Raw genomic sequence first — 25666 nt, 5'->3', positions numbered from 1 at the left:
AGACAAAGTTTTGATTTTCTGTTTATAAGTGGATATAGGCACTTAATATATTTGTTACATTTAGCTTGAAGGCCTTCAATGTGATTTTTAAAAGTTAATTTTTGATCTAGCAGAAGTCCTAAATATTTAGCTTCGCTAGACCAATTAATTGGAACCCCATTCATAGTGACAATATGTCTGCTAGAAGGTTTCAAATAAGAAGCTCTCGGCTTATGTGGGAAAATTATAAGCTGAGTTTTGGAAGCATTCAGGAAATTTTCCATTTTGCAAGTAAGTGGAGAAAATATCCAAACTTTTTTGCAATCTACTACAAATGACACGAAGGCTTCGCCCTTTGGCTGAAAGGCCCGTGTCATCTGCAAACAAAGATTTTTGACACCCTGGTGGTAAATCAGGTAAGTCAGAAGTAAAAATGTTATACAATATGGGCCCCAGTATGCTGCCTTGGGGGACTCCAGCCCTTACAGGTAATCTATCAGATTTAGTATTCTGATAGTTTACCTGCAGCGAGCGATCTGATAAATAATTTTGGATCAGTTTAATGATGTACAGAGGAAAATTAAAATTCATCAATTTTACAATCAAACCTTCATGCCAAACACTGTCAAATGCTTTCTCTATATCAAGAAGAGCAACTCCAGTCGAATATCCTTCAGATTTGTTGAGCCGAATTAAGTTCGTAACTCTTAATAACTGATGAGTGGTTGAATGCCCATGGCGAAAACCAAATTGCTCATCAGCAAAAATAGAATTGTCATTAATATGAACCATCATTCTATTTAAAATAATCTTTTCAAACAGTTTGCTTATTGAAGAAAGCAAACTGATTAAGGATAACTAGAAGCCTCAGCTGGATTTTTGTCCGGCTTCAAAATTGGAACAACTTTGGCGTTTTTCCATTTATCTGGGAAGCCGAAAAAGGTTTATATGCGTACTCTTGCCCCATCCGTTCCTGCGTACTTTTACCCCATACAGCTCCAAAATTTATTCAATAAACGGTTTTGACCTCTCGGAAAATCTATCGGAATAATTTTCTGCAGCATATCTGCACCGTTATCGAAAAGGTATAGGGTTCATTTGATTGAACGTATATATGGTAATGGTATACTTGTTGCGGAAACACAATTATTTTTAGAACAATGACCAAAAAATTATCTAACTTCATATCTCCCGTGTTCCCGACTAGAAGGTCATATCAAAATTATATCAACCTATGTTATTATGTTATGCTAAATTTTTATAACAAAATTTGTTAGAAACATGGTGCAGGATGTTGTTAAAATATCTAAATTTCTATCAAAAATTACACCACTGGAAACAAAAAACTATCAAATTTGGTTACAATTTTATCATAAAAATAACAAATTTTGATAAAAATTTATAACAGAATCAGATACAAAATATATTGTTTTTGTGCAGTTGGAATTTTTTACATGTCGTGATAGGTCTCCAGATTATGATCAACAATCAGAAAATTTTGTTTTTATATGTACAAGAATATTTTTCGAGAACATGAAACTAACAACATTGCAATAAGGGTAACCTTTTCAAATTATATCAGCATTGTGATATCTATGGCTGAAGGACTTTGCTACATCTATTTTAATTGCCTACTGTTGGGCAATTCGGTGTTTAGTATTTTTTTTAAATCATATTATGATAAAATCCTGTTACAACATTTGAAAGATAATGCTGCTAAGAACAAAATTGTATCAAAATAAGTTATAAATATCACAATTTGTTAAAATTGTGTTCAGTTTCAGTTATGCTCTTCTAGTCGGGTTGTTTATTCAAATCGTTTACAATTACACATGGCAATGGTTGATCAGAATACCTGTCAAATTGATGCAGTGCTGCTAGTTTATCTTTTTTTATAACATCAAAAAATCGTACTCTTACCCCACGCGCACTCTTGCCCTACTCTACTCTAGTAGTCTTCATTAGATATTTATTTGGAGAGTCACCAATCACCGATAAAAAGACAGCCTTTTTTTCTTTATTTCCGTGATTTTCTATTTGTTTATCCTGTTTATAAAAAAACTACTCCCCCGCTTATTTTAAATACCGCCAGAATAAAGGTACTTTGATATTTTTGAAAATTCGGCCAATATGTGGTGGATTGTAACAATGAAGGCTTTGATAGCACGTGCTATTTGTACTGCGGATAAATTTTCCACATCTATGAGAGCCTTGGAAAATGATCGCGAAAGTTGTCATTTTGTTGCAAGGCACAATAATAAGTTCATCACGTAAAAAGACGGCCTTGTAGGATGTGATATGTACTACGATAAATTTGATTGGCGAGTCGAACTAGTTAAAGTTACTTAAAGTAGTTAATTAAAATTAAAACATCATTGAGAGCACATTTCACACATAAAATAGTATCGAATAAGTATTAACAAAATCGCTGAAAGTATTTTTAATTTTGTACGGACTCCGTTCCAGTTTCAGAGTTTCTCAGAGATAATTGGTTTCGCCATTAATAACACATTTGTACTTTTCACAGCATTCCGGGTAAGATTTGGAATAGTCTTGTTCAATCTCCACACAATCTGGACTGATGACATGTACTGTTCCGCATCTGAAACGAAAGTAAGAATGTTGGACCATAACTATAGAGTTTCTGTCAGATGCAGTGCTAAATAATATTAACAAAATGATTGTTCGTAAGGACGAATTGTCGAATAATATGTAAATAATTTGAAGTAGAGTAGAGTGGGGCAAAAGTGCGCGTGGGGTAAGAGTACGTTTTCGATTTTTTGAAGTAATAAAAAAAGATAAACTAGCAACACTGCATCAGTTTGACAGGTATTCTGGCCAACTATTATCATGTGTAATTGTAAACGATTTGAATAAACAACAAGGGAGATATGGAGTTAGATAACTTTTTGGTCATTTTGCTAAAAATAATTGAGTTTCCGCAACTAGTATTTCATTACCATATATACGTTCAATCAAGTGAACATTATACCATTTCGATAACCTATTGTATAGAGTACTTTATGGAACAGACCACCAATCCGTTTGGTTTTCCAAGAAGTCAAAACCATTACTTGAATCATTTTTGGAACTGTGGGGTAAAAGTACGCAGGAATCGGTGGGGCAAGAGTACGCATATGAATCTTCAAGTTATGATGTCAAACCCGTATCTCCGGCCGTAATAAAACTTCTTGCAAAGCGTAAAGATCAACAACTAAGAAAAAGGGACAGAATTCGAAATTATCACAAGTTTTTAGGATAAGTTGAAGTAATTCGGTGTTAGAAAGGACTTAGCGAACAAAGCACTGAAGCGAAATAATGAAATTGTATTAGGACTTGTTGTACACCTGAACATAGTACGAAAACACAATTTCATCTAAATGATAATTTCATTTAATCAATAGAAACATTAATAAATTACGCAACGTTTAGCTGGGAGGGGTTGCGAGATGCGTGACGATTCATATAATTTTTAGAGGTTTCATACAAATAGTGTAAGATAGGGGGAGTGGTGATGAGATTGCCAAATTTTACGTTATTTTCTTTAAGGAAAATGCCTTTGTATACGCCACGCGAAACCTGATATATATTTTTACCTCTGTAGTTTTTTGTATATATAAAAAAACAATGGTTTTTCGAATGAAAGTGCACATTTTCAGGACCCCTCTCCCTTTAAGAGTGACGTAATCTTTAAACATTCTCTAATATATGCTCATTAAACATCAATTAAATGTTATTAACTCTTATTTGTGTTAATATATACTCAAAGCACATGATTGGATAAATGCGTACTCTTACCCCACCCGCACCGGTGGGGTAAGAGTGCGTTTTTCACCTGTCTTGCAATAAGGGTTCTACTAAAACGAATCTCAATAATTTCAATATTTTTTCCACTGGGTAACATAAAGGAAGAGTATATGAATCATCGACACAGATTTGATATGCAGAAGCTTGCTTCATATGGGCCACATGATCGATTGAAAACTAAGTGCGTACTCTTGCCCCACTCTACTCTAATGACTCTCAGTCACATCAGCCTATGAATACTCTCCATATTTCTGGCATTAAATAGTTAGCACTCTACGGCGACACCCAGGCTGGACCTCCGCATCGTCATGCTTGCCAGCAGCCTGCGCTTGCTGGAGCACTTCCTAGAACTGTTCGTCATCGTTCTCGATAGTGCCGCTATCGCCGCCGACACGCGCTTGCAGGTGTAGTTAACATGAAGTTTGAAGCTCAGTTTTTTAAAATGTTTAAGAGATCTCTTGGAGATGATGACCTTCTGACGCCTTCTGCAGCGATCTCTGGTTGTTAACAACTATCTTCTCCATTTTATGATGCGCGAGCTGCAGCTTCTTGCTGCGCAACCATTCCTGGACCAGACTGATCGAATGGCGGATTACCGTCAGTTTGATCTACTTGATGGACTCTCCGTACAGGTCTCCGTTACGTCATCGGTGAAACCCAATAGCTTGACTTCTGGCGGGAGCTGTAACCTCCCGTTGCATATCAGTGGACCCAGGGCGGGGTATCTGACGTAATGGAGGTGCTTGCCAGGCCTTCCACTGTCTCGCAGATCAGTACTACACGATTCTGGAAGTAGATTTCCATAGTCTTATACAACCCTACCGGTACGCACAGACGAATGAACGTATTCTTCATGTCGAGCTTCGAGCTTCGAGCCTTCCTGTAGTGTATATTAGACAGATTGGTCTGTACGCGGTGGCATCTCGTGGTGACTTTTCAGGTTTCGGTAACAGGGCCAAACACTTTCTCTTCCATATATCTGGGAATGTCCGCTCGTCCAAGCACCTCTGCAAGGCTGACTTGAATATGTCTGGTTTGTACAGAAAAACCAGCACTTTCGTGTAGCGAATGTTTTAGAGATCTGCAAACGGTGCTCGTATGGATGTAGCGTAGTAGGATTGGAAGTCGATGTAAGGCAAATCGAACGAAACACAGTTGAACTCTTCCCTTCCAAATAATCCACGTTTCTTGATATGGATCTGAGATTTAAACGTCGTACTTAAGGACATTTCGAACATTTGAGAAACAAAACACTTTCAGTTAGTTCACGTTTTGAAAGGTATTTCGGCGAATGGTAGTGTGTGTTCGTTAAAACTTCCTTTATCATCCTCAATTTTGCAATTTACCATATCGAAAGTAATTTAAAAAATATTTCAGGAAGATTTTAAACTGATAACGATGGATGTTACACTTTGTGGCATGTTGACATTAAATTTTTGTCCACATTAACCACGCGGATACGAAGCCCACATATATAAACATATTAATAATAATTAAATGCAATTTTCCTCTATAGGTGTATATGCAGTATGAATCTTAATCAGTTGACATTTGACTCAACCGAAAGTGTAAGTTGGGTACTGGTGATTCACATATTTTATTTGCAAACAATCAAGATATGATAACTAAATAAAGAAATTACACAAATGCCTGTTTATTATGGATAGATCAGTGATAGCTCACTTTACCGTCATGAACGCATTTATATCTGACGCAACATTCTGGGTATTTCTTGGTCAAATCTTGTTTGATCTTAGTGCAGTTAGGGTCATCTACCACCGCAAGCAGACAGCTGAAAGTGCATATGACAATTATTGAATGGACAAACTCGTATCTGACAATTAAATATCACCTGGTGTATGTCAAAGACAAATCTTTGGAACAATAAGCTTGAACGCACGCTTCAGGGACAGATTTCTCCTCATCAGGATCGAACACCAATTTCGATGTCGGATCATAGCATTTTCCCGGGTGATCTAGAAATAAGTTGTGCATTATTGGTTATCAATAAGTGAATCTACTTTTATAACAAACCTGGATGAGTCGCATTCAGCAAGATGCCTTGACCGGCAAGGGCTACTGCGATCAACGAGCACAGGATGAAACTCACAGCAAACGCCTTCATCGTATTCTAATCTCCGATCCCCAGCAGAACACGTCTTGTCTCACGTGCAGGCTCGATTAGGACTGAGTGCAAACTGACGACGAAAGCCGGTTTTGTGTCATTTTGTTGCAATGTCAGAGGTGTTGTTTATAACAAACAGCAATATGCAAATATCTCGATCAGGTTCTATGGGAGGTTCTTTGTACCAACAAACGGTAAACAGCTGATATTGTAGATAGAATCTTTTTTTTCTCAAACTAATTCTAATGTTCGTCGAAGATGTATTGGGTTTTTAGAACGTCTGGCGCGTCATGCAGGCGTCTGAATTCTTCGTCGCCGCCGAGTATTTGTTTCGATAATTAACAAATTTATTTGAAGAATCGGAAGAACTAGATTCGCACATATGAGCGCAGTTTTGCGGTGATTCACTGGCTAATGGGATACACCGGAGAGAAATTTGCACATACTTCTGGAATTTGTCATTTTTTTTTATTACGGATTTAACACCATTTCGGACACAACATTCGTGCGTAACATTTTCTGGATACTCATTGGAAGCCAATCAAAACATATTGTTGCGTAGAAACTTAACAATAACAAAACTTTCTAAATTTGTAAGTGTGTACATATTTCAACGGCAAAAATGATTTTCGAAGTGGAGTGGGTGATGTCTACTTCAATATTAGTTTTATTTTATTAAAATTAGATATGATTATTGTTGATTGGATGACGTACACATTTATTGTACACTTAGAAATTAGTAAAACAATATTATTTGCAGATGTGTTTAAGACAAATTTGAACTTTTAGTTACTATAATTAATTACACTTATTAGCTATAAGTCACTATCCCATCACGTACGCATTTGTACTTATAACAGCATTGTGGATAGTCTTTAGTGACGTCCCGTTCGACAGGTTCGCAGTCTGGATCATCGTTTGCAATGACCAACACGCAGCTAAAACGATATGTGAGCATTTTATTTACAAATAAAGCTGTGAGTATTATTTTACATGACATACGCCAATCCATTTAAATTCAATAAATTTGGGGATGTATGATTGCATATGGGTATTAGCATTAGCATTAGCATTGAGCAATTCGCACAAATTCGTAGGTGGTACAAGTCAAGACTATTGTATGTGAGTAGCATCACTTTCATTCGTTACCACAGATATTGTTTTGGGACTAAGATGGAAGCAATGCACCCTCCAATAGTCGAGATCTGTCCTGGCCACGTCCTTGCGAATGCTGAGGAAGGGGAAGGATGGTTAGTTGGACACCTACTTAAGAAATATGCAGAGAACTCTACGACCTCTCATAGGTGCCACGGGAGGTTTTGGGATTGTGTGGGAGGTTATAACAGTAGGAATCGTTTTGGTAGAACGTGAAACACAGAAAGAACTAAGATAGAAATACAAAGTAAGAAAGGGACGAACCTGGAATTGAAACCACGACCTCCTGCTTATAAGGCAGAAGCGGTAGCCACTAGACCACCGAGCTCGTCATGTATGATTGCATATGGGTCTGTGAATTTTATATTACGAAAATAGTCATCAGAACTACTTGACCACTGACCTTATCCGTTTATGTTTATACGGGCTCAATAGATTCTTTCACTTGTTAAATAAACGCATATACTACGACGAATTTAAAAATTTGAATACAAAATCATCCAAGAAGTGTTGCAACTAGTTCACACTGCAGCACGTTTTTTTTGCTTTCGATATTTCAAATAGTTAGAGGCATCAGCAATATGTTTTTTTGGGAAAGTTGTCTTCAAATAAGTGAAGGAATCAATAAAACAAGAAACAATTGTTGACGTAAAGTGTCAATTTATACCATAATACAAATAGCCCGTGCTTTCAAATCAAATCAATCACCTCACGACGCACAGTGGCGGGCCCCCATACAAATGCCGGGCAAAACCTAATATGTTGCTCGAATTTTTCACCAAAGAGTAATTTTGGATCGCTAAATTTATGTTGAGGTTAGAATTGTCATCTGACATTTGCTATGCTCCTCGAGTTCTTCCGAAGGCCCAAACCTTTGCATCTAAAGCAGTAACAACGTCCTCATTCTAACATTGAAAAAGTCAATTTCCAGATTCGGTGCAGCTAGGCGCAATTTTAATTTTTCATGACCAAGGGTTGGGAGGAGGAAGTTTTGCCGCAGGAGTGGATGGAAGGTGTCGTGTGTCCCATCTACAAAAAGGGCGATAAGCTGGATTGTAGCAACTACCGCGCAATCACATTGCTGAATGCCGCCTACAAGGTACTCTCCCAAATTTTATGCCGTCGACTAGCACCAATTGTAAGCGAGTTCGTGGGGCAGTACCAGGCGGGTTTTATGGGCGAACGCTCCACCACAGACCAGGTGTTCGCCATTCGCCAAGTAGGGCCACGGCAGGTATTTTCGTCTGTTCGTCATAGTCTCGAAAACCAATAAAAGAGACGCTTTTTTGTAAAACTCATACGTACCAAATCGTAGGCTCAGGAGAAACGTTCTGCTATAGTGGAGTTCTAGCGAATGTACGTTGCTTTCGTTGGTTTTAGCCCCTACGACGATGGACAGAAATACCTGCCGAGTCCCTACTGCCGAAATGTCGCGAATACAACGTGCCCACACATCATCTATTCATCGACTTCAAAGCCGCATATGATACAATCGATCGAGACCAGCTATGGCAGCTAATGCACGAATACGGATTTCCGGATAAACTGACACGGTTGATCAAAGCGACGATGGATCGGGTGATATGCGTAGTTCGAGTTTCAGGGGCATTCTCGAGTCCCTTCGAAACGCGCAGAGTGTTACGGCAAGGTGTCTTTCGTGTCTACTATTCAACATCGCTTTGGAAGGGGCAATACGAAGAGCAGGGATTAACACGAGTGGTACAATTTTCAATAAGTCTGTCCAGCTATTTGGCTTCGGCGACGATATAGATATTATGGCACGTAACTTTGAGAAGATGGAGGAAGCCTACATCAGACTGAAGAGGGAAGCCAAGCGGATCGGACTAGTCATTAACACGTCGAAGACAAAGTACATGATAGGAAGAGGTTCAAGAGAAGACAATTTCCATGCTTCTTGGATTTATCTAATTCTTATTGCGGACTTATGACAGCAATCCCGAAGCTAATTGCTCAGTTTTATTGGCGCTCTTATTGCTATCAATAAACCTCTCATAAATCTGCTGAAAAAAGCTTCAAACGTCAAATACCTATTGACCATATGAACAGATCTATGGTTGTGATAAAGAGCGTAATAAATCTAATTCTCAACTCTCGGATAAAGCTTCAATTTTTGTTCAAATTGGGACAAATGAATTACCCCCATAAGAATGTTTGCATTGCGAAGAGTTTATGACGGTGTTTAATAAAAGCGAAAATTTTCTGATCAAATTCCATGATGGCCATATTGAAAATGAAGTAGCATTTCGCAGTCAGTGAAATATATTACTGAAATTCATGATCTAACGACATTTTCACCGCGTTTCATACTATTTCTGATGAATAGTTTTATTTATTAATAAGTTGGGCAAAGGTACTAATTGATTTAGTGGACATCCTAGTTGGTGTGGTAATAAATATTTTCGATTTATTTCTGTGAACTACGTTATATTGTCGGCGCGTGGTGTTCAATCTTATTTTTTACCCAGCTTTGACCATATAATCAGACGCGCACTTCTTTTCAACGGTACTAAATCGAAAAATAAACCTGAAAATAAATATTATTTTATTGTCATCATCATAATTTTCATCAACAATCCATTTTGTTATTATTTTTCTGCGAAGTTGATCTTGAAAACCATTTTTAGAGCGGAATAAAACTTGAAATGTTACTTGGGAATGTGCGCCACCCACCGCGAGTTTGCATCGGTGGTGACGAAGTCGAGGTGGTAGAAGAATTCGCGTACTTGGGCTCCCTGGTGACGGCCGAAAATGATACCAGCAGGGAAATTCGGAGACGCATAGTGGCTGAAAATCGTACGTACTTGGACTCCGCAAGACGCTCATTAGACCGGTAGTCCTCTGCGGACATGAGACCTGGACGATGCTCGTGGAGGACCAACGCGCACTGGGAGTTTTCGAAAGGAAAGTGTTGCGTACCATCTATGGTGGGGTGCAGATGGCGGACGATACGTGGAGGAGGCGAATGAACCACGAGTAGCATCCTCTGTTGGGAGAACCATCCATCGTTCACACCGCGCGAAAATCGGACGACTGCGGTGGGCCGGGCACGTAGCCAGAATGTCGGACAGTAACCCGGTGAAAATGGTTCACAACGATCCGACGGGCACAAGAAGGCGAGGTGCGCAGCGGGCATGGTGGATCGATCAGGTGGAAGATGACTTGCGGACCCTCCGTAGACTGCGTGGTTAGCGACGTGTACCCATGGACCGAGCCGAATGGAGAAGACTCCTATATACCGCACAGGCCACTTCGGCCTTAGTCTGAATAAATAATAAATAATAAATAATTCTTTTTCTTTTTACGTAACAGGACATGGAATTGTTGGCTCCTTTCAAATACCTACTCAACGCATATTGATTTCACAAGCGTTTATCGAATTTCGCAAGCAGATAAATTAAGATCAACAAATACTTTTTACTGTTTTACTCATTCTTGATAAGTGTTGTTCATACAGATATGTTTTTCTGGTTCTGGAGAGAGAAAATATCTTAGGAAATATGTGTCTTTTTGAAATTAAGATTTCAGCTCGTTGGTGCATTGGAAGTCAATTATCTCCATTTGAAACATTCAAAGTACATTATTCACATCAGTAAACGGTGTTGAGGAACTGTGATCTCTAAAATTAAGCTTAGGAAACTTTCTGATGAAAGGCTTCGACTGTTTTCTACAGGATTAGAGAGATGTATGGCACTTGAAACATCGCATTTGCTGGGTGGCGACTTGTTTTTTAATTGTGTTATTTTAATTTCAGAGCCTACTTTTCATTTCAATGGCCAGAATTCTTACTGTCAAGTAGAAGATTAGGATAAGATAAATGATTTAAGAATGAATTCCCTCAAGCCCCCTCTAAGTTATTGATATGTCCGGAAGTGGACAGATTTCGGTGCTGTACGGATTTCGGTCTCCCTATACCGTGGGAGTAGTTTTTTCATGCGCCGTATATTATACATTGAGTAAATGAAAACAAGCAGTAGATTTTATATTTAATCAATGTTCAATTTAAAAGGCGATATACCACGTTTTGGGTATTATAAAACAAAGAAAGAAATGTAACATCAGTCTAGCCACTTCATTTTGCTAACATGCGACATAAAAAGCTGTACAAACAAAAAATGTTAAAAAAAAACCTCCAATAAATTATTGTCATTACTGGAAAGCGTAAACGTACTCCTTTTAAAGGGCGTGGCAAGGGGAAGGGGAAGGATGGTTAGTTGGACACCTACTTAAGAAAGATGCAGATTTTTTTGGTGTGGAAGCACTTGTCACAAAAAATGTTATTGCGTTTCGAAAATTGATTGTTTAAACCATATGCAAGAAATCAATGTTTTTGCCAGCACTACCGGACAACCTATGGTTATCGAAGGGCAAACCCCATCTTCCTTCTTGTCGGATTTTTTTCTTTGTGGAATAATTCCGGATAGCTCCCATTAGCTCTAAAGCCCTAAGGGATCAATTATTTTGAAATAACACTCAGTCAAATTATTGGTCTATGTAGTTCGGCAGTGCTGGCAGAATAAACGATTTTCTGCATATGGTTTGAACACTCAATGTTCGAAGCGTTAAAACTTTTTTCGTGGACCTTCCAGCAACGTGCTATCTTCAGCAAAGTTTTTCGGCATCCTTCGGGTTATACTTTAACGCAATGTGCCACTTGGTTTACGATGAACTGAAACCTCTAGTAGTAAAAATGCAAAAATATACGTTCTCTCATACTAATTTCCTTACAAACTTCAAACGCGATGCGGAAAGCGAGGAAGCAACCAATCTGTCCCAAATTCTGCACAGTTGTTCAGGACCCAGAATGGCTTCGAAAAACCATTGATTTGAAAAAATGACCATGACGCCCCACTCTAGTATATACTCAACAGTAAGGTCGTCTTCAGTGTCTCGTACTTGACTCGACTTGAAGTAATTGATTTTCTCAAAGCTCATAAATATTTTTTTCAACAAAATGTTGTGGAAGGTTTTAACAGTAGGGACTATGGGTGAGTTTTCTGAGAATATTGGGCCAAATTGCTAGGATATTTCTAATACAAATCTCCAGCACTGCAGTAGTTATGAAAATGCAAACATCATGAAAGACAATGTTCTCCGGACATCCTGAAGCTGGAAAAGTAACAGGATGAGTTGTTCTAAATAATAGAGGTAATAAACTATAGAGGAAGACTGTCGCTGTCGTCACTGGCGAAACATCTTTTGCTGGCGAGGATAGGGCACTAAATGTCAACGAAGGAAAAATCAGTACGTTTTGACAGTTAGGTACCCAACATGTTTGGGGACGATTACAAAGGGAACCGCAGCGACAATCGTCCTCTATAGTTTATTACCTCTATTTTCTAAATATATCAGCAGTATTATCAATATCATTGGACCAGCTGCTATTTTTCATCCACGTAGGAGGGATGGACGGCACCGTCAAAGTGCTAATCGATTGTCGTAACTCGCATCACACCTACAGTTATATGTTGTTGTTACTTAGATCCGGATTCAAATCACGGATCTGCTTTGTTTTTATGTTTCGCTCAGTATTCGGCACACTAACGTCGCGCACAAAGAACAAATTATTCGGAAATTTTTTTAAAATGTGTCAAATTCAAATAAATCAAGGAAAAGCTCTCGATCTGACGAAAACTGATCTATGCGGACCAATCAACACATCATCCTCTGGTAGATGGCAACACTTCACAGACGATTTCACGTGCTTTTCGGTGATTTCGGTGATCACAGTCGATATCGCCGCCGATAGTTACGCTACAACTTGTGACGCCGCAAATACCTCAAGAAGAAGCAACTTCTCAAGGCGCTTGCGCTGTATGACTCGCCTGTATTGCAACAGGCATCTATGGTTCCTGAATTACTGTGACCTGCATAATAAAAAGCCCACTCGCCGTTTTTCATACACAATGGTAATCTTTTGATATTTAGATCTCGATTGCGTGTGAACCAATTTTGCTGAAAATTTTACCAGAGCTCAGATATAACTTGAATTTTACCACACCTAAGTTTCGACCATATTGATTCATAGGGTAAAAAATTATCGCGGTAATACCAAAACGATTTTTTTGGCAAAAAATTGATTTTATAATATCTTGAAAACTACAATTCCTAGTGTACAAGTATATTCCGCAAACTTTTTTGTATTGACAAAATACGCGTTTTTGCTGAATAAGTCAAGAGTTTACAACCTATAGAATTCAAGATAGTAAAAAAATGAATTTTTGCCAAAAAATTCATTTTGGTATTACCGCAATAATTTTTTACCCTATGAATCAATATGGTCGAAACTCAAGTGTGGTAAAATTCAAATTATATCTGAGCTCTGGTCAAATTTTCAGCAAAATTGATTCACACGCAATCGAGATCTAGATCTCCAAAGTTGACCATTTTGTTTGAAAAACGGCGAGTGGGCTTTTTATTCTGCCGGTCACTGTAAGTAATGTCTAACCTTGAATCACCAATATTGTACAGAGAACCAGATAGTGTCCGACGACTTCGTGGAATGTCACGAACAATCTGGCTGCATGCGGTGGAATCGGACCTGGGGACCCTACACGTTCGGGGAAACTGGAGGAACATCGCCCAAGACCGACGATTATGGAGCTCTACAATACGACAGGCATTGGTGTATCGACGCTGCAGCCAACCAGATATCCTGGTAGGTAGCCTTCAGTCACCACGAGTATCATGGTGTATGTTCTTTCCTTACTAACTGTTAATGATAAGAGGATAAACTTATAAAATATCATACTTAAGAATTGCAGTTCCGCAAAGTGCCACACACGATTGAGCCTTCGAAATAATAGCACTGGTAAAAAAAAGACACATTGGCTTCCTTCGATGAGAGTACCACGTCAACATTTTCCTACAAATTAATTTGATTTGCTTTCGAATACGGCCGGCGTTTGTATTGCTTAACTTTGTCTTAATTTTTTTTGGAATTCCCAAGAAAAATTGTTTGGAATTGCCGCCAAAAATTCTTAAGAATTTTCATGAGAAACTCTTCAGAATTTTCACGAAAAATTGTTCTAAATATTCATTTTACGTCTGCTAAATGCGTACTACGGTCAAAAATGTTGACCCGCTTGACTTAATGACATTTTCGACCAAATGGCCTTTTGTCAATCGACCATCTCGACGAACGGAATTTCCAGTTAAATGACCTATTTGGCAAAATGATTTTTTCAACCAAATGGCAAGTTCCGCCGAACGACGTTTTCGGCTGTATGCACATTTCGGCTGAATGACATTTTGCGTTAGCCGGCTTTCAGCATAATTACTTGTTCGGCCAAACTTTCTAGTCGTTTGGCTTAAAGTCAATCGGTGGAAAGCATCTGTCCAAATGTCACTTTGATGAATATCAAGTTATATTGAATTCAATTTGGACAAATTGAACATTTGTCCGAAAAGGTCGAAAATGTCATTTAACCGAAAGCGACATCCAGCCGAACAGGATATTCGGCCAAACTGGTAATTTGGCCGAAAAAGTTAATTGTTCTGACGGCTGGAATGCTGTTGTGCCGAAATGGTAGTTTGGGCGAGAATGTTATTTGACCGAATACATCATTTTTACGAAAATGCCGTTTGGTAGTTAGTCAGTAAGAGCCATTTGGGCCGAAAATATCCTTTCTACCAAACAACCATTGCGGCCAAACGGCATTTTCTGACCTGACCTATTTATCTAAACGGAACCGAACGACACCTTCGACTGAACGTTCATTCCGGCCATATGTTCCTTTCTGCTAAACGACAATTTCCGCTAAAAACCATTTACGGCCAAAAGAGCGATTTAACGACTTTTTCAGCCGAAAGAACTGTTCGACCAAACGACATTTTCGGGCATATGACCCTTTCATTAAAATGACATTTTCGGCCATATAACTTTAAGCTAGGTGGTCAGGAAACATATTCGGTCAAACAACTTTAGGCTTTGTGGTCTGCAGCCAAATGACGCTTCTTCGTCCAAAAATAATATTTCAATGGGAAATTCTTCGGAATTCAAAGTTCTTCTTAGTTTTTACGGAGAGCATTTCGAAATTTCAACCTCAAATTGGGAAAACTGTCGAAACGTATGCAAACGTATCTATTTCTATATTTATCAGCTCATAACAGTCGGGAACTTCTCTGCCGCTAACCGCAAGTCGAGCACATCTGTATATGGCGTCCATATACATATGTGCTCGACTTGCGGTTAGCGGCAGTTCTATGGAATAACAACTGAATCGAGTGCACGATTAAACGTGTTTCGTACCGGACGCAATATTTTCGCAAGATCTGGATGATTAGTTCTGTTTTGTATGGTCGGAAAGCAAACCAATCAATGGGGACGGAGCATGAATCAATCAGGGCGTGATTAAACGTGTTTCGAATCGGACGCAGAACTTTCGCGAGATCCGGGTGTAAGTTAAGGAAATTCCACTCAATCTTTGGAATTTTCAAAGAAAATATTGCGGATTTCTACACATTTGAAATGGCGTGGATAATTTCAGACTAGCGCGCGTGACGCTGCAGCGGCGAGACAAATTTGAGTAGCGCGCCGATGCAAAAATGTCGGCGGCGTGCCAAAAATAGCCGGCGGCGGCGGCGCACACCTCAACTTACAAATAGGTAAACTACTGTTTTTTTAACGAAAAAAAAACTTGATTTATCCACCCAGCGGTGTTGATGTCTTTCTAGTGCAAAAAAAAACAACTAAAAACATCAATGAGTGTTTTTAGTGTGTTTTGCGCATAAAAAAAAGTGTTTTGGCCATAACTGCTGATCCCATAGTCCGCTCTAGCCAAACAATGTGACAGAATTCCCATCGAATGGAACCTGTTTGCAAGTAATTCGGATAATACTGAGTTCCAAAAGGTGTGCCTACAAAATTTGGTACAAATAAGGTAAAATGCCAAAAAGTATCGAAATTTCGCTTTTCCTGCCATTAGGAGTGGAAATTTTCAACCTATTGAATTCGCGTGATATCTAATATCAAGATATTCATCCTCCCTTCACGATACATACATAAAACACTCGAATACATGACGTTATTCGTCGAAAGTAACATTTCAAAGTATGACTGAATTCGCCCTATAGTAGACCCCCTGGGGGTCCATAATAGGAATTTTCTTCCCTATATTCGACGCTTCATTTGATTTTCATGTTCCGTTTCGGAATGTTCTTGTTCCCTATTATGGACCCCTAAAATATCCCTATAATGGATACTCTCGTGTTTGTTTTTTACAAAACTTTAAAAATCATCTATTTTTACTTTCCATATCTTTTCCAATGCATGTAATCAAATCATAAGAATGTAAGGTTGGTTCTCTCGATGGTATTTCATAGAAAAGTGTTTTTTTTCTGTAATAATGCAAATATGGCTGAAGGTTCCACTATTGGGAAGGGGTCCACTATAGGCCATTATACCCTACATACATACATATACATACACACATAACAGATATCACTTCAATTCGTCGAGTTGAGTCAATTGGTATATAACACTATGGGTCTATGATCCTTCTAAAAAAAGTTCAGTTTTGAAGTGATCATAATTCATACAGTGACCGGCATAACAAAAAGCCCATTAGCCGTTTTTCATACAAAATGGTCAACTTTGGAGATCTAGATCTCGATTGCGTGTGAACCAATTTTGCTGAAATTTTTACCAGAGCTCAGATATAACTTGAATTTTACCACACCTGAGTTTCGACCATATTGATTCATAGGGTAAAAAATTAATGCGGTAATACCAAAGTGAATTTTTTGGGAAAAATTTATTTTTTAAATGTCTTGAATTCTATCGGTTGTAAACTGATGACTTATTCAGTAAAAACGCGTATTTTGGCAATACAAAAAAGTTGCGGAATAAACTTGTACACTGAGAGTTGTAATTTTCAAAATATTATAAAACCAATTTTTGGCAAAAAAAAATCGTTTTGGTATTACCGCGATAATTTTTTACCCTATGAATCAATATGGTCGAAACTTAGGTGTGGTAAAATCCAAGTTATATCTGAGCTCTGGTCAAATTTTCAGCAAAATTGGTTCACACGCAATCAAGATCTAGATCTCCAAAGTTGACCATTTTGTATGAAAAAAAGCAAGTGGGCTTTTTATTATGCAGGTCACTGTATGTATAACCTTTACGTATACTCGATATACGAGAAAACCAAAACAATAAGCCACATGGCAACACCGAAAAAGTAGCAGACGACAAATTAATAAGGCTCATTGACCTTTATAAGCCTATAATATTCCCTGAGTATGTACAACTGATTCTATTCGCCAATAAGTAAATAAAAAATCACTTTACATGATAATAGGCTACCCGAGCAAAGCTTGAGAGCAAATCGATAACTTGTTTTGATGTTGTGAAATCGCCGATTATCATTACTTAATTTCAAGACTAAATTTTCAAAACGACTTATCTGCTTTTCTAAACAAAGATTCAAACGACGATTTGACGAATCTGATAGCTCTCCCACGCAAACCAACACCATCAACAGGTAGAGGAAACATTCACCTACCTATTGGTGGTGTTGGTTTGCGTGGGAGAGCTATCAGATTCGTCAAATCGTCGTTCAAATCTTTGTTTACAAAAGCAGATAAGTCGTTTTGAAAATTTTGTCTTGATTTGATATCTTCTTGGTCATTCGTATAGCAGAAAAATCTTACTGGGACATCAAATCGAAAACTATTCTGTGCTATTCCTGCTATCGACGAGAACAAATCAAAAACTTATTTTGATACTGGTTCCGATAACAAAATAAGTATTCAGTTTGATGTCAGATCGTGTAAACTAGAAATCTGTAGGCAAAAAAGAGATCAAAATATGCGGTGTTGAACTTAATCTGTAGATTAAAAAACCTCTTTAATAAAGATTAAAAAAAAGATCAAAATAGGGGAAAAGACGGCTTTGGCAGGTTTTGTTCTATTATTGGCAGGGGGTTTTTGTCGACCAAATTTTATGAATTTTGGCCACAATATTCGTTGATATGCAAAGAATGTTTAGGCCAAATTTGATAAAATAAAAAAAACCCCTGACAATAAAAATAACTCCTGACAATAATAGATAAAAAAACACAGATTAATCCACCTAGCGGTGATGATGCCTTTCTCGTGCATCGTAAAATGTACTGAAAAAATTACATAGGAAAGGTCAAAAAAGCACTTTAGGGGGATAGATCGCATATTTTCTATCATTTTGTATGTTTTTGCATTAATTACTATGCATTTCCACCATTCTTGAAAAAAAAAAAAATTTTTCGATTTTGAATTTTTTTTCCAAGGGGGGACCCTTGGGAAAAAACAATGATTTTTCAATAATTCCGAAATGCAATGTCCGATCCGGCCAATTTTCAATAGCAAACAATGGGACCGCATTCCCCGTCGAATGCAACTTGTTGCGAGTAAATCGGGTAATGCTAAGTTCCAAAAAGTGTGTCTACAAAATTTGTACACATACACACATACACACACACACATACATACATACACACACACACATACATACATACACACAAACAGACATCACCTCAATTCGTCGAGCTGAGTTGATTGGTATATAACACTATGGGTCTCCGAGCCTTCTATCAAAAGTTTGGTTTTGGAGTGAAATTATAGCCTTTACGTATACTTAGTATACGAGAAAGGCAAAACCTGCCAAAGTCGTCATTCCCCCTATGTAATCAATCATATTCATAATGATTCACATTTGTAACAAATTATGATTTCAATTTGATGTGAAAATATTTTCTATATGCTCTCATTATGATTTTCAGACTTTACTCGGGTACTGAAATTCTCAAGGCTTCCTGATGTCACTAAGAGTTCAATGCCAATTTGATAACACCTTCGCTTATATCGGTTGGCGCCTTGGCGGTGCTTCACATGTCATCTAAAACCGAACAATGTACTAAGTCGTAGAAAAATGTTGCCCAGATACTAGTTATTCAAATCACTAATCACTCACTAATCACACCAGCAGTAGTTATCTAGATGAATGGTTTAGATCTGATGTGTGTAAATTTGCATCACAATAAGCACTTACCCGAAGTAGTTGATAGAGAAATCCGTCCCACACGTCATTTCTTCGCACAACCCGGGTCGTTGGCGTTTTTCCCCGGGTTTGAAATGAATTTTCGTTTCAGCGTCATAGCATTCACCGGGGAAATCTGCAACAACGGATAAATCATCACTTTCTTCCAACCCACTCACTAACTACAAGCTAAGGACAACCTACCTTTGTATTCGGAGTTGGGAAGAATCGCCGTATAACCTTGGCAACTGAGAATGAAGCCCCCGATTACAATTAGGCAAATAGATTTCATACTGTCGATCGTGATCGCGGCCGGTATCACAGCTATTGAATATTCTAAATAACCAGCTGGTCGAGCGGACGGTAAACTGTTGACTGATTTGTGCTGCGACCAATGTTTTTAATTACACGTGATGCCGTTGGTCCAGTTTTGTTTCTGTTTTGTGCTTTGGTGGATGGCTTCGTACATTCTACAACCATAACTGAATAAATAATAAAGATTATTTTGTTGACGGCTTTCTACTTGAGGGGGTTATCAATCGATGTATTTTTGATTTATGAAATATACACAGCGCTGTTCGATGTGGTTGGAATATATTCGACCTACGTTAAAAAATCTTTGAAGATGTGTGCTCGAGCTATTAGTTCCATTGTCATGGTCAAAGCGGGTGTCAGTGTTCTGGTGATAACTGGTTCCGAATCTACAGTTTGAATAATTTACGGTTGGAAAACATATCACCTTCGCTGTAATCAATAGATGTAGCAGCTTAATGTTCATATTAGTCTTCAATTTGCTTCACTAATATTTTGTTTTACTGAGCTACAAAACTAGTAAAAGCTGTTGGCGGCTGAGTTCCAATATCGGGTAAGTTTGCGTATTTTTAAATAACTTTTCAAAGTATTCGCTAATTTTGAAAGCATATTTTAAGGCACGTTTTCAAGCTGATCATAAAGTTTTTCGGTGTACGAGAAAGGCGGAAAGGTAAAATGGGCTTGATAGCAGTATACAAGACAGTATTATCCGAGTAAGAAGAAGCAGTAAGTCTCTATCACTCTCTACAGTAAAATCTTCAAACTTTACATTCACGTAGGTATTTGTTTTTTCACAGAAAAAAGGACAGCAAGATTGTTTGGGATCAGCGTTCATCTTCACTTACTGCTAATACTGGTGATCTCATTTGTTTACGGCCACACTGGCGCCTGAAGGCGCCAACGCGATGCAATCGCAATATTTTTATTAGATAGCCTCGCAAGGAATGAAAACGAGTTTTGCGACCATTTCTAAAGAAAGAATATAAGAACGAGACAAAAAAAAACTTTTACTCTTTATTGGAGAAACTTGATATTTGTTAAATCACAGCTGGTTTGATGAAATTATAGTGGAAAAAAATGTTTTAAATGCGTCACTAAACTCCAAGTCACTCTAAGTGGGGCCAATAAAAACAAGAAGAAGATGCGTCGCTAAAGCCCAAGAATATACATAAAAAGTTCGGATTGAAATTGTAAATTGAAAAAAAAATAATTATTTACGAGAATTATTTATTATATTTTTTCTAACTGATGCATACCAATCAAAATATGAGATTTAGCTTTAACTCACTAGCAGGGGCTGTAAGGACTATGTCCAATGCCAGAGACGAGCCAGCCTAGGACTGAAAATCTCCTTAATAAAGACACACAAAAAAAAAACTATGTCCAATGGCTTGACGACCCCTCCCCAGGCCACTGTAAGGGGCTTGCCTAGGACATGAGGGAGTTTGACAGTGGGCTCGGTTCTCTGTTAAACTTCTATAAAAAGCTGAATGTATCCGCAAGCAGCCTACACCAAAGCGATCGTGCCCCGGTCAAAGCGCACTAGCCCAAGTCCTAGTGTTGGATGGGACACTAAAAAGACCCTCGGAACTAAAAAGAGGACAACGGCAGAGGTTTACACAGGCGCAATAATAAACCAAGTGAAACGAATAATTACGAACGACATATGTAAGAGATATTTAATATGATTCGATACAATCAGCAACTACATAGGCGACGAATAAAACACTACAATTGGAAGCTTGGATCATGGAATTGCAAGTCACTAGGTTTCGAAGGCTGCGACAGGATAATTGACGATGAATTACGAGGCGCTGCTGCACTGGGCAGAAAATGTGGAAAAGCGGACATCTTCTACCAAAACTGTGGAACCACCAACAAGCTGGGAGTCGGCTTAATAGTGTTGTGTAAGATGCGCGTAATGCGCGTGGCAACCAATTAGGGCAAGGATGTGCAAGCTGAGGAAAAATACCGTTTCTTCAACTATAGTATCATCAACGTGCACTACTCACACGAAGGGCGACCCGACGAAGAGAAAAAAGTGTTTTATGCACAGGATATCATGATCGTCATCGGTGACATAAACGATAAGGGAGGAAATGTACAGACCGGTGATCGGACCGGATAGTCTGCATACCGTATCGAATAGCAACGGCCAACGATGGATAAACGTTGTAGCCTCTCGCGGAATCGTAGTCCGAAGCACTTTCTGCCCACGCAAGAATATCCACAAGGCTACATGGAGATTACCTTACACATGCAACAGAAAACCAAATCGACCATATTATGTTCGACGGAAATTTATTTTCCGACTTCCCGAACGACCACACTTTTTTGGCCAGAAAGGCCTGTGCAATGCATCAAAGTCTTCTCCATTCAGCACGGTCCACGGCTGCACGTCGCCAATCACGCAGGATCCACCTTGCTGTGCAAATTGCCTTTTTGCACCCAAATTTTCATCTACTCAGTGACTGAGTAAAATTGTATTGCCGTCGTTTTTCTTCCCATGGAAATTTTACTCAATTTCCATCAAAAGCAGGACTATTCATAGTTTTGAGTAGTCCTGCTTGGGACGGAAATGGGTTAAAATTTTCGTAGGAAGAAAAGAGAGGGCAATACAATTTTACTCAGTCACTGACATTGGCGTAACTAGCCCCGATGCCCAGGGGGGGCTATAGCCCCTTCATCTATTTTCTCTATTTTGAGCTTCTTTTAAAAAATTCTCAAACAATTTAAAACCTCATTCTATCTTAGTGGTAATGTGATGAATATCAGAACGTCGGCTCAGGAGGCATGTTTTTTCAGTTGTAGCCCACAGTGTCGAAGAGCATTTGTTTACCAGCCGATGATTACTACAACGACTCAAATTGATAGCTATAGCGACTAAGTGTTGTAGCGCTCGGCTTGGTCCCGCACACTGTGGCGGATCGCTGTCATATTCAAACGTTTCAGGGATCCCAATGAGATTCTGATTAGAGTTCTCCAGGAATTCCGACGCGAATATTCCAGGAATTCCGATGGAAATGTTCCAGGAGCTCCAACGGAAATGTTCCAGAGATTCCGTCTGAAATCCTCCAGGAATTCCAACGTGAATGTTCAGGGTTTTCGTAGCAAATGTTTCAGGGATGTAGAAGAACATCGTCGTAGGATTTCTAAGCAATCTATCGACGGATCTAGAAGCAAATCGATGAGGGACAGTAAATTAATCCTCTAGGGATTCCGTAAAGAATCCTCCAGCGAATGCGAAGGGATGTTGAAGCAAATCGTCGAGGGATTTCGAAGCAAATCATCGAATGATTCCGAAGCAATTCATCGAGGGATTCTGAAGTAAATCGTCGAGGGAGTCCAAACTAAATCTTCGAAGAATTACGAAGCAAACCGTCGATGTATTCTGAAGCGAATCGTCGAATGATTGCGAAGCTATTCCTCGAGAGATTTCAAAGCAAATCGTCAGAGGGACTCCGATCGGTGAGGGTTTCCGAAGCAATTCATTAAGGGATTCCGAGGCAAAATGTCGAGAGACTTCGAATTAAATATTCTAGGGATTCTGTAGAAAATCGTCGACGTATTCTGAAACAAATCGTCAAGGAATTCCGAAGCAAATCTCCAAACGAAACAAATATTCGAACGACTCTGGAGGAATACCGAGGCAATTAACTAGAGATTCTGAAGAGAATCCTTTAGGAATTTTGAAGGGTATCCCCCACAGATTCCCAAGGGTATCAACGATACCGAAAGGAATCCAGTGTGAGTTCTTCTGTATTCCGGATGGAATAATTCGATGATTCTGAAAGGAATTCTTCAGAGGCTCCAATGAGAATTCTTCTCGGATTCTGATGGGAATTCCTCTCGGATTCTGATGAGAATACTTCTCGGATGCATATGGGAATTGTGGAGATTATCATGCTGCTAGGCAAGCGGAGGTCTGCTGAAAATCTTTTACTCTAGTCCGTGATGGTTGACCACATATCTTTGACTGCTAACACGATTGCTTTGATTGATATTTTGGTAGCTCTCCATTGTTGTCCATATCAAGCTTGCTTTGATGCTTTCAAATCAATTAGATATTGGCGAAAAAAGGTTGCATGAAGAAGAAAAAGTCGATGGATGATATTTAAAAAAAAAACGCACCGGAGAGCATACGGAAATTATTTCAAAAGTCTCAAAAATTCTAGGAGCAATTTAATTAGCGGTACGGGGTTGGACTCTTCTTATCTATATATATAAAAACCAATCTATGTATGTATGTTCGCTAACTACTTCTGAACCACTAGGCCGAATCCACCCAAATTTGGTACACACGTTCTCTATCCTCAGGGGGAGTTAACAAAGGGGTGGGAGGGTCATTTAGGAAAGGGGAGGGTTTTGTTTAGAAAACGAACAATTATGTGTAACTTTCATCTCCCAGGACCGATTTCAACCAAATTTTGTACACATATTCACTATAAGGAAACAATCATATGAGAGATTTTGGGAAAGGGGAGGGGTCTGGAGGAGGGTATTGTTCAGAAAACGGGTAATTTAGAGTAAATTCTGAACCCCTGCACCGATTTCAACCAAATTTGATACACACATTCTCTACCCTAAAGAAAAGATAACAAATGGGGTGGGGCGGTCATTGTAAAAAGAGGGAGGGTATGGGGGAGGGTTGTCTTTATAAAACAAGCAATTCAGTGTTACTCCCAACTTCCAGTACCCATATCAACCAAATATTGTACACGTATTCACTAAGAGAAGTCGATCATATGGAAGTGTAATTTGGGAAAGAGGGAAGGGGTCTGGGGTGGGGTATTGTTCAGAAAACAAGCAATTCAGTGTTTCTTTTGAACCCTGGACCGCTTTCATCCAAATTTGGTACACACATTCTCTATCCTAAGGAGAAAATAACAAAGGGTGGGATGATCATTGGGAAAAGGGAGGGTAAGGGGAAGGGTTGTCTTTAGAAAAAGAGCAATTCAGTGTAACACCCAACTCCCAGGACCAATTTCAGCCAAATTTGGTGCACACATTTTCTATTCTAAGGAGAAGATAACAAAGAAGGTGGGAGGGTCATTTTGGAAAAGGGAAAGTTATGGGGGAAGGTTGTCTTTAAAAATGAGCAATTCAGTGTAACTCCCAGGATAAATTCCAACCAGATTTGGTACACTTATTCTCTATTTTTGGAAGATGTTTATTGAAAAGGTAGGGCCAAACAAAGATATAAAAATATATTGATACAAAGGTTCAATTCTATGAGCGGTAGATCTACCTCTGTGGGTTTCGTGCTACAGCATTGGACATTTTAATTCTATAATTTACTTTTCAGTCCCTAGCAAAGCCGGATACATATAGCTATTAGCTATCTATATATCTCGGATACTTATTCAACGTATGTGACGTATGTGATTTTGTAAACAAAAATTTAAACGTTGATTTCTGCAATCTGATAGCACTCCCACGCAAACTATCGCCACATACAGGTAGGGGAGGTTTCGGCTACATGTTCGTTGTATTGGTTTGCGTGGGAGTGCCATCATATTTGACAAATCGACGTATGCATCTTTGTTTACAAAATCACATACGTCCTTTTGAATAAGTTGCCGAGATATATAAAACTCAATGTTTGTATGTATGTTCCAGCATAACTTCTGAACCCATTATTGTATTGTTTAGTTATCGATCAATTCAACCATTTATCGAAATCATGGTTTGCCCAACGTAAAAAGCAATGATTAATGTGTTTCCTTCTGGATGGTGAATGTGATCCCTTCTTTAAAAATAGACGTTTGCTCGGAATAAGGCATCGGTGGATGTTTGTCCTTCTTTAGAAATAGACGTTTGCCCGGAATATGGCGATTATGGATTCGCTCCTTTTCCAAAATCAGTCAATGTTTTCAAATGAAATCTGCCTTCTTTTGATCAAATGATGAAGTATCGATAAGATAACGCAATTATCCTGTTGACCAATTGGTTTATTCATTTTCCGATTGTGAAAAAAACTGCGAATCAAACTGGCAATTCCGAGCAAGGCCGGGTACATAAAGCTAGTACTATGTATAAAGTGCAATATCACAAAATAAAATTCAAAATCGAAATGATGTGTTTTTATACAATACATATAAAAAAAGTTCAATCCCGTACTCCAACCGTTTTTAAATATAATGCTCCTAGATTTTTTGAGGATTTTTCAAAAATATCCGTCTGCTTCCCGTGCATTTTTTTTCAAATATCATCTTTCGGCTTCTTCTTCTTTTTCTTCATGAAACCTTTAT

General features: G+C 38.6%; 2 protein-coding genes and 1 long non-coding RNA gene across 4 annotated transcripts; 1 reads left to right on the top strand and 2 right to left on the bottom strand.

The window, feature by feature from the left end:
* Nucleotides 1-2314: 2314 nt before the first annotated feature.
* On the bottom strand, nucleotides 2315-19628 carry LOC134219610 (uncharacterized). Of its 2 annotated transcripts, none has more exons than XM_062698397.1 (3): nucleotides 19308-19625; nucleotides 19116-19239; nucleotides 2315-2581 (listed from the first exon to the last, which is right to left on the bottom strand). In XM_062698397.1, exons 1-3 carry the CDS (start codon nucleotides 19393-19395, stop codon nucleotides 2458-2460), a joined length of 336 nt encoding a protein of 111 aa, XP_062554381.1. In that variant the 5' UTR covers nucleotides 19396-19625; the 3' UTR covers nucleotides 2315-2457. The 2 variants fall into 2 exon arrangements, with proteins under 2 accessions (XP_062554381.1, XP_062554380.1); XM_062698396.1 differs by lacking the exon at nucleotides 2315-2581 and adding an exon at nucleotides 6358-6849 and having other exon boundaries at nucleotides 19308-19628.
* On the bottom strand, nucleotides 5362-6016 carry LOC134219609 (uncharacterized). The gene is made up of 3 exons (XM_062698395.1): nucleotides 5821-6016; nucleotides 5639-5762; nucleotides 5362-5578 (listed from the first exon to the last, which is right to left on the bottom strand). Exons 1-3 carry the CDS (start codon nucleotides 5909-5911, stop codon nucleotides 5455-5457), a joined length of 339 nt encoding a protein of 112 aa, XP_062554379.1. The 5' UTR covers nucleotides 5912-6016; the 3' UTR covers nucleotides 5362-5454.
* Nucleotides 19629-19716: 88 nt separating the features above from the next.
* Nucleotides 19717-21910, top strand: LOC134219611 (uncharacterized). The gene is made up of 3 exons (XR_009981618.1): nucleotides 19717-19968; nucleotides 20033-20141; nucleotides 20213-21910. It is a non-coding gene; the product is annotated as an uncharacterized LOC134219611 (long non-coding RNA).
* Nucleotides 21911-25666: the final 3756 nt, after the last annotated feature.

Source organism: Armigeres subalbatus, chromosome 3, assembly GCF_024139115.2.
Source record: "Armigeres subalbatus isolate Guangzhou_Male chromosome 3, GZ_Asu_2, whole genome shotgun sequence".
In the NCBI taxonomy this organism is placed as follows: Eukaryota; Metazoa; Arthropoda; class Insecta; order Diptera; family Culicidae; genus Armigeres; species Armigeres subalbatus.
Note: the sequence above shows the minus strand (reverse complement) of the source record. Positions and strands in the feature narration are given on the sequence as shown.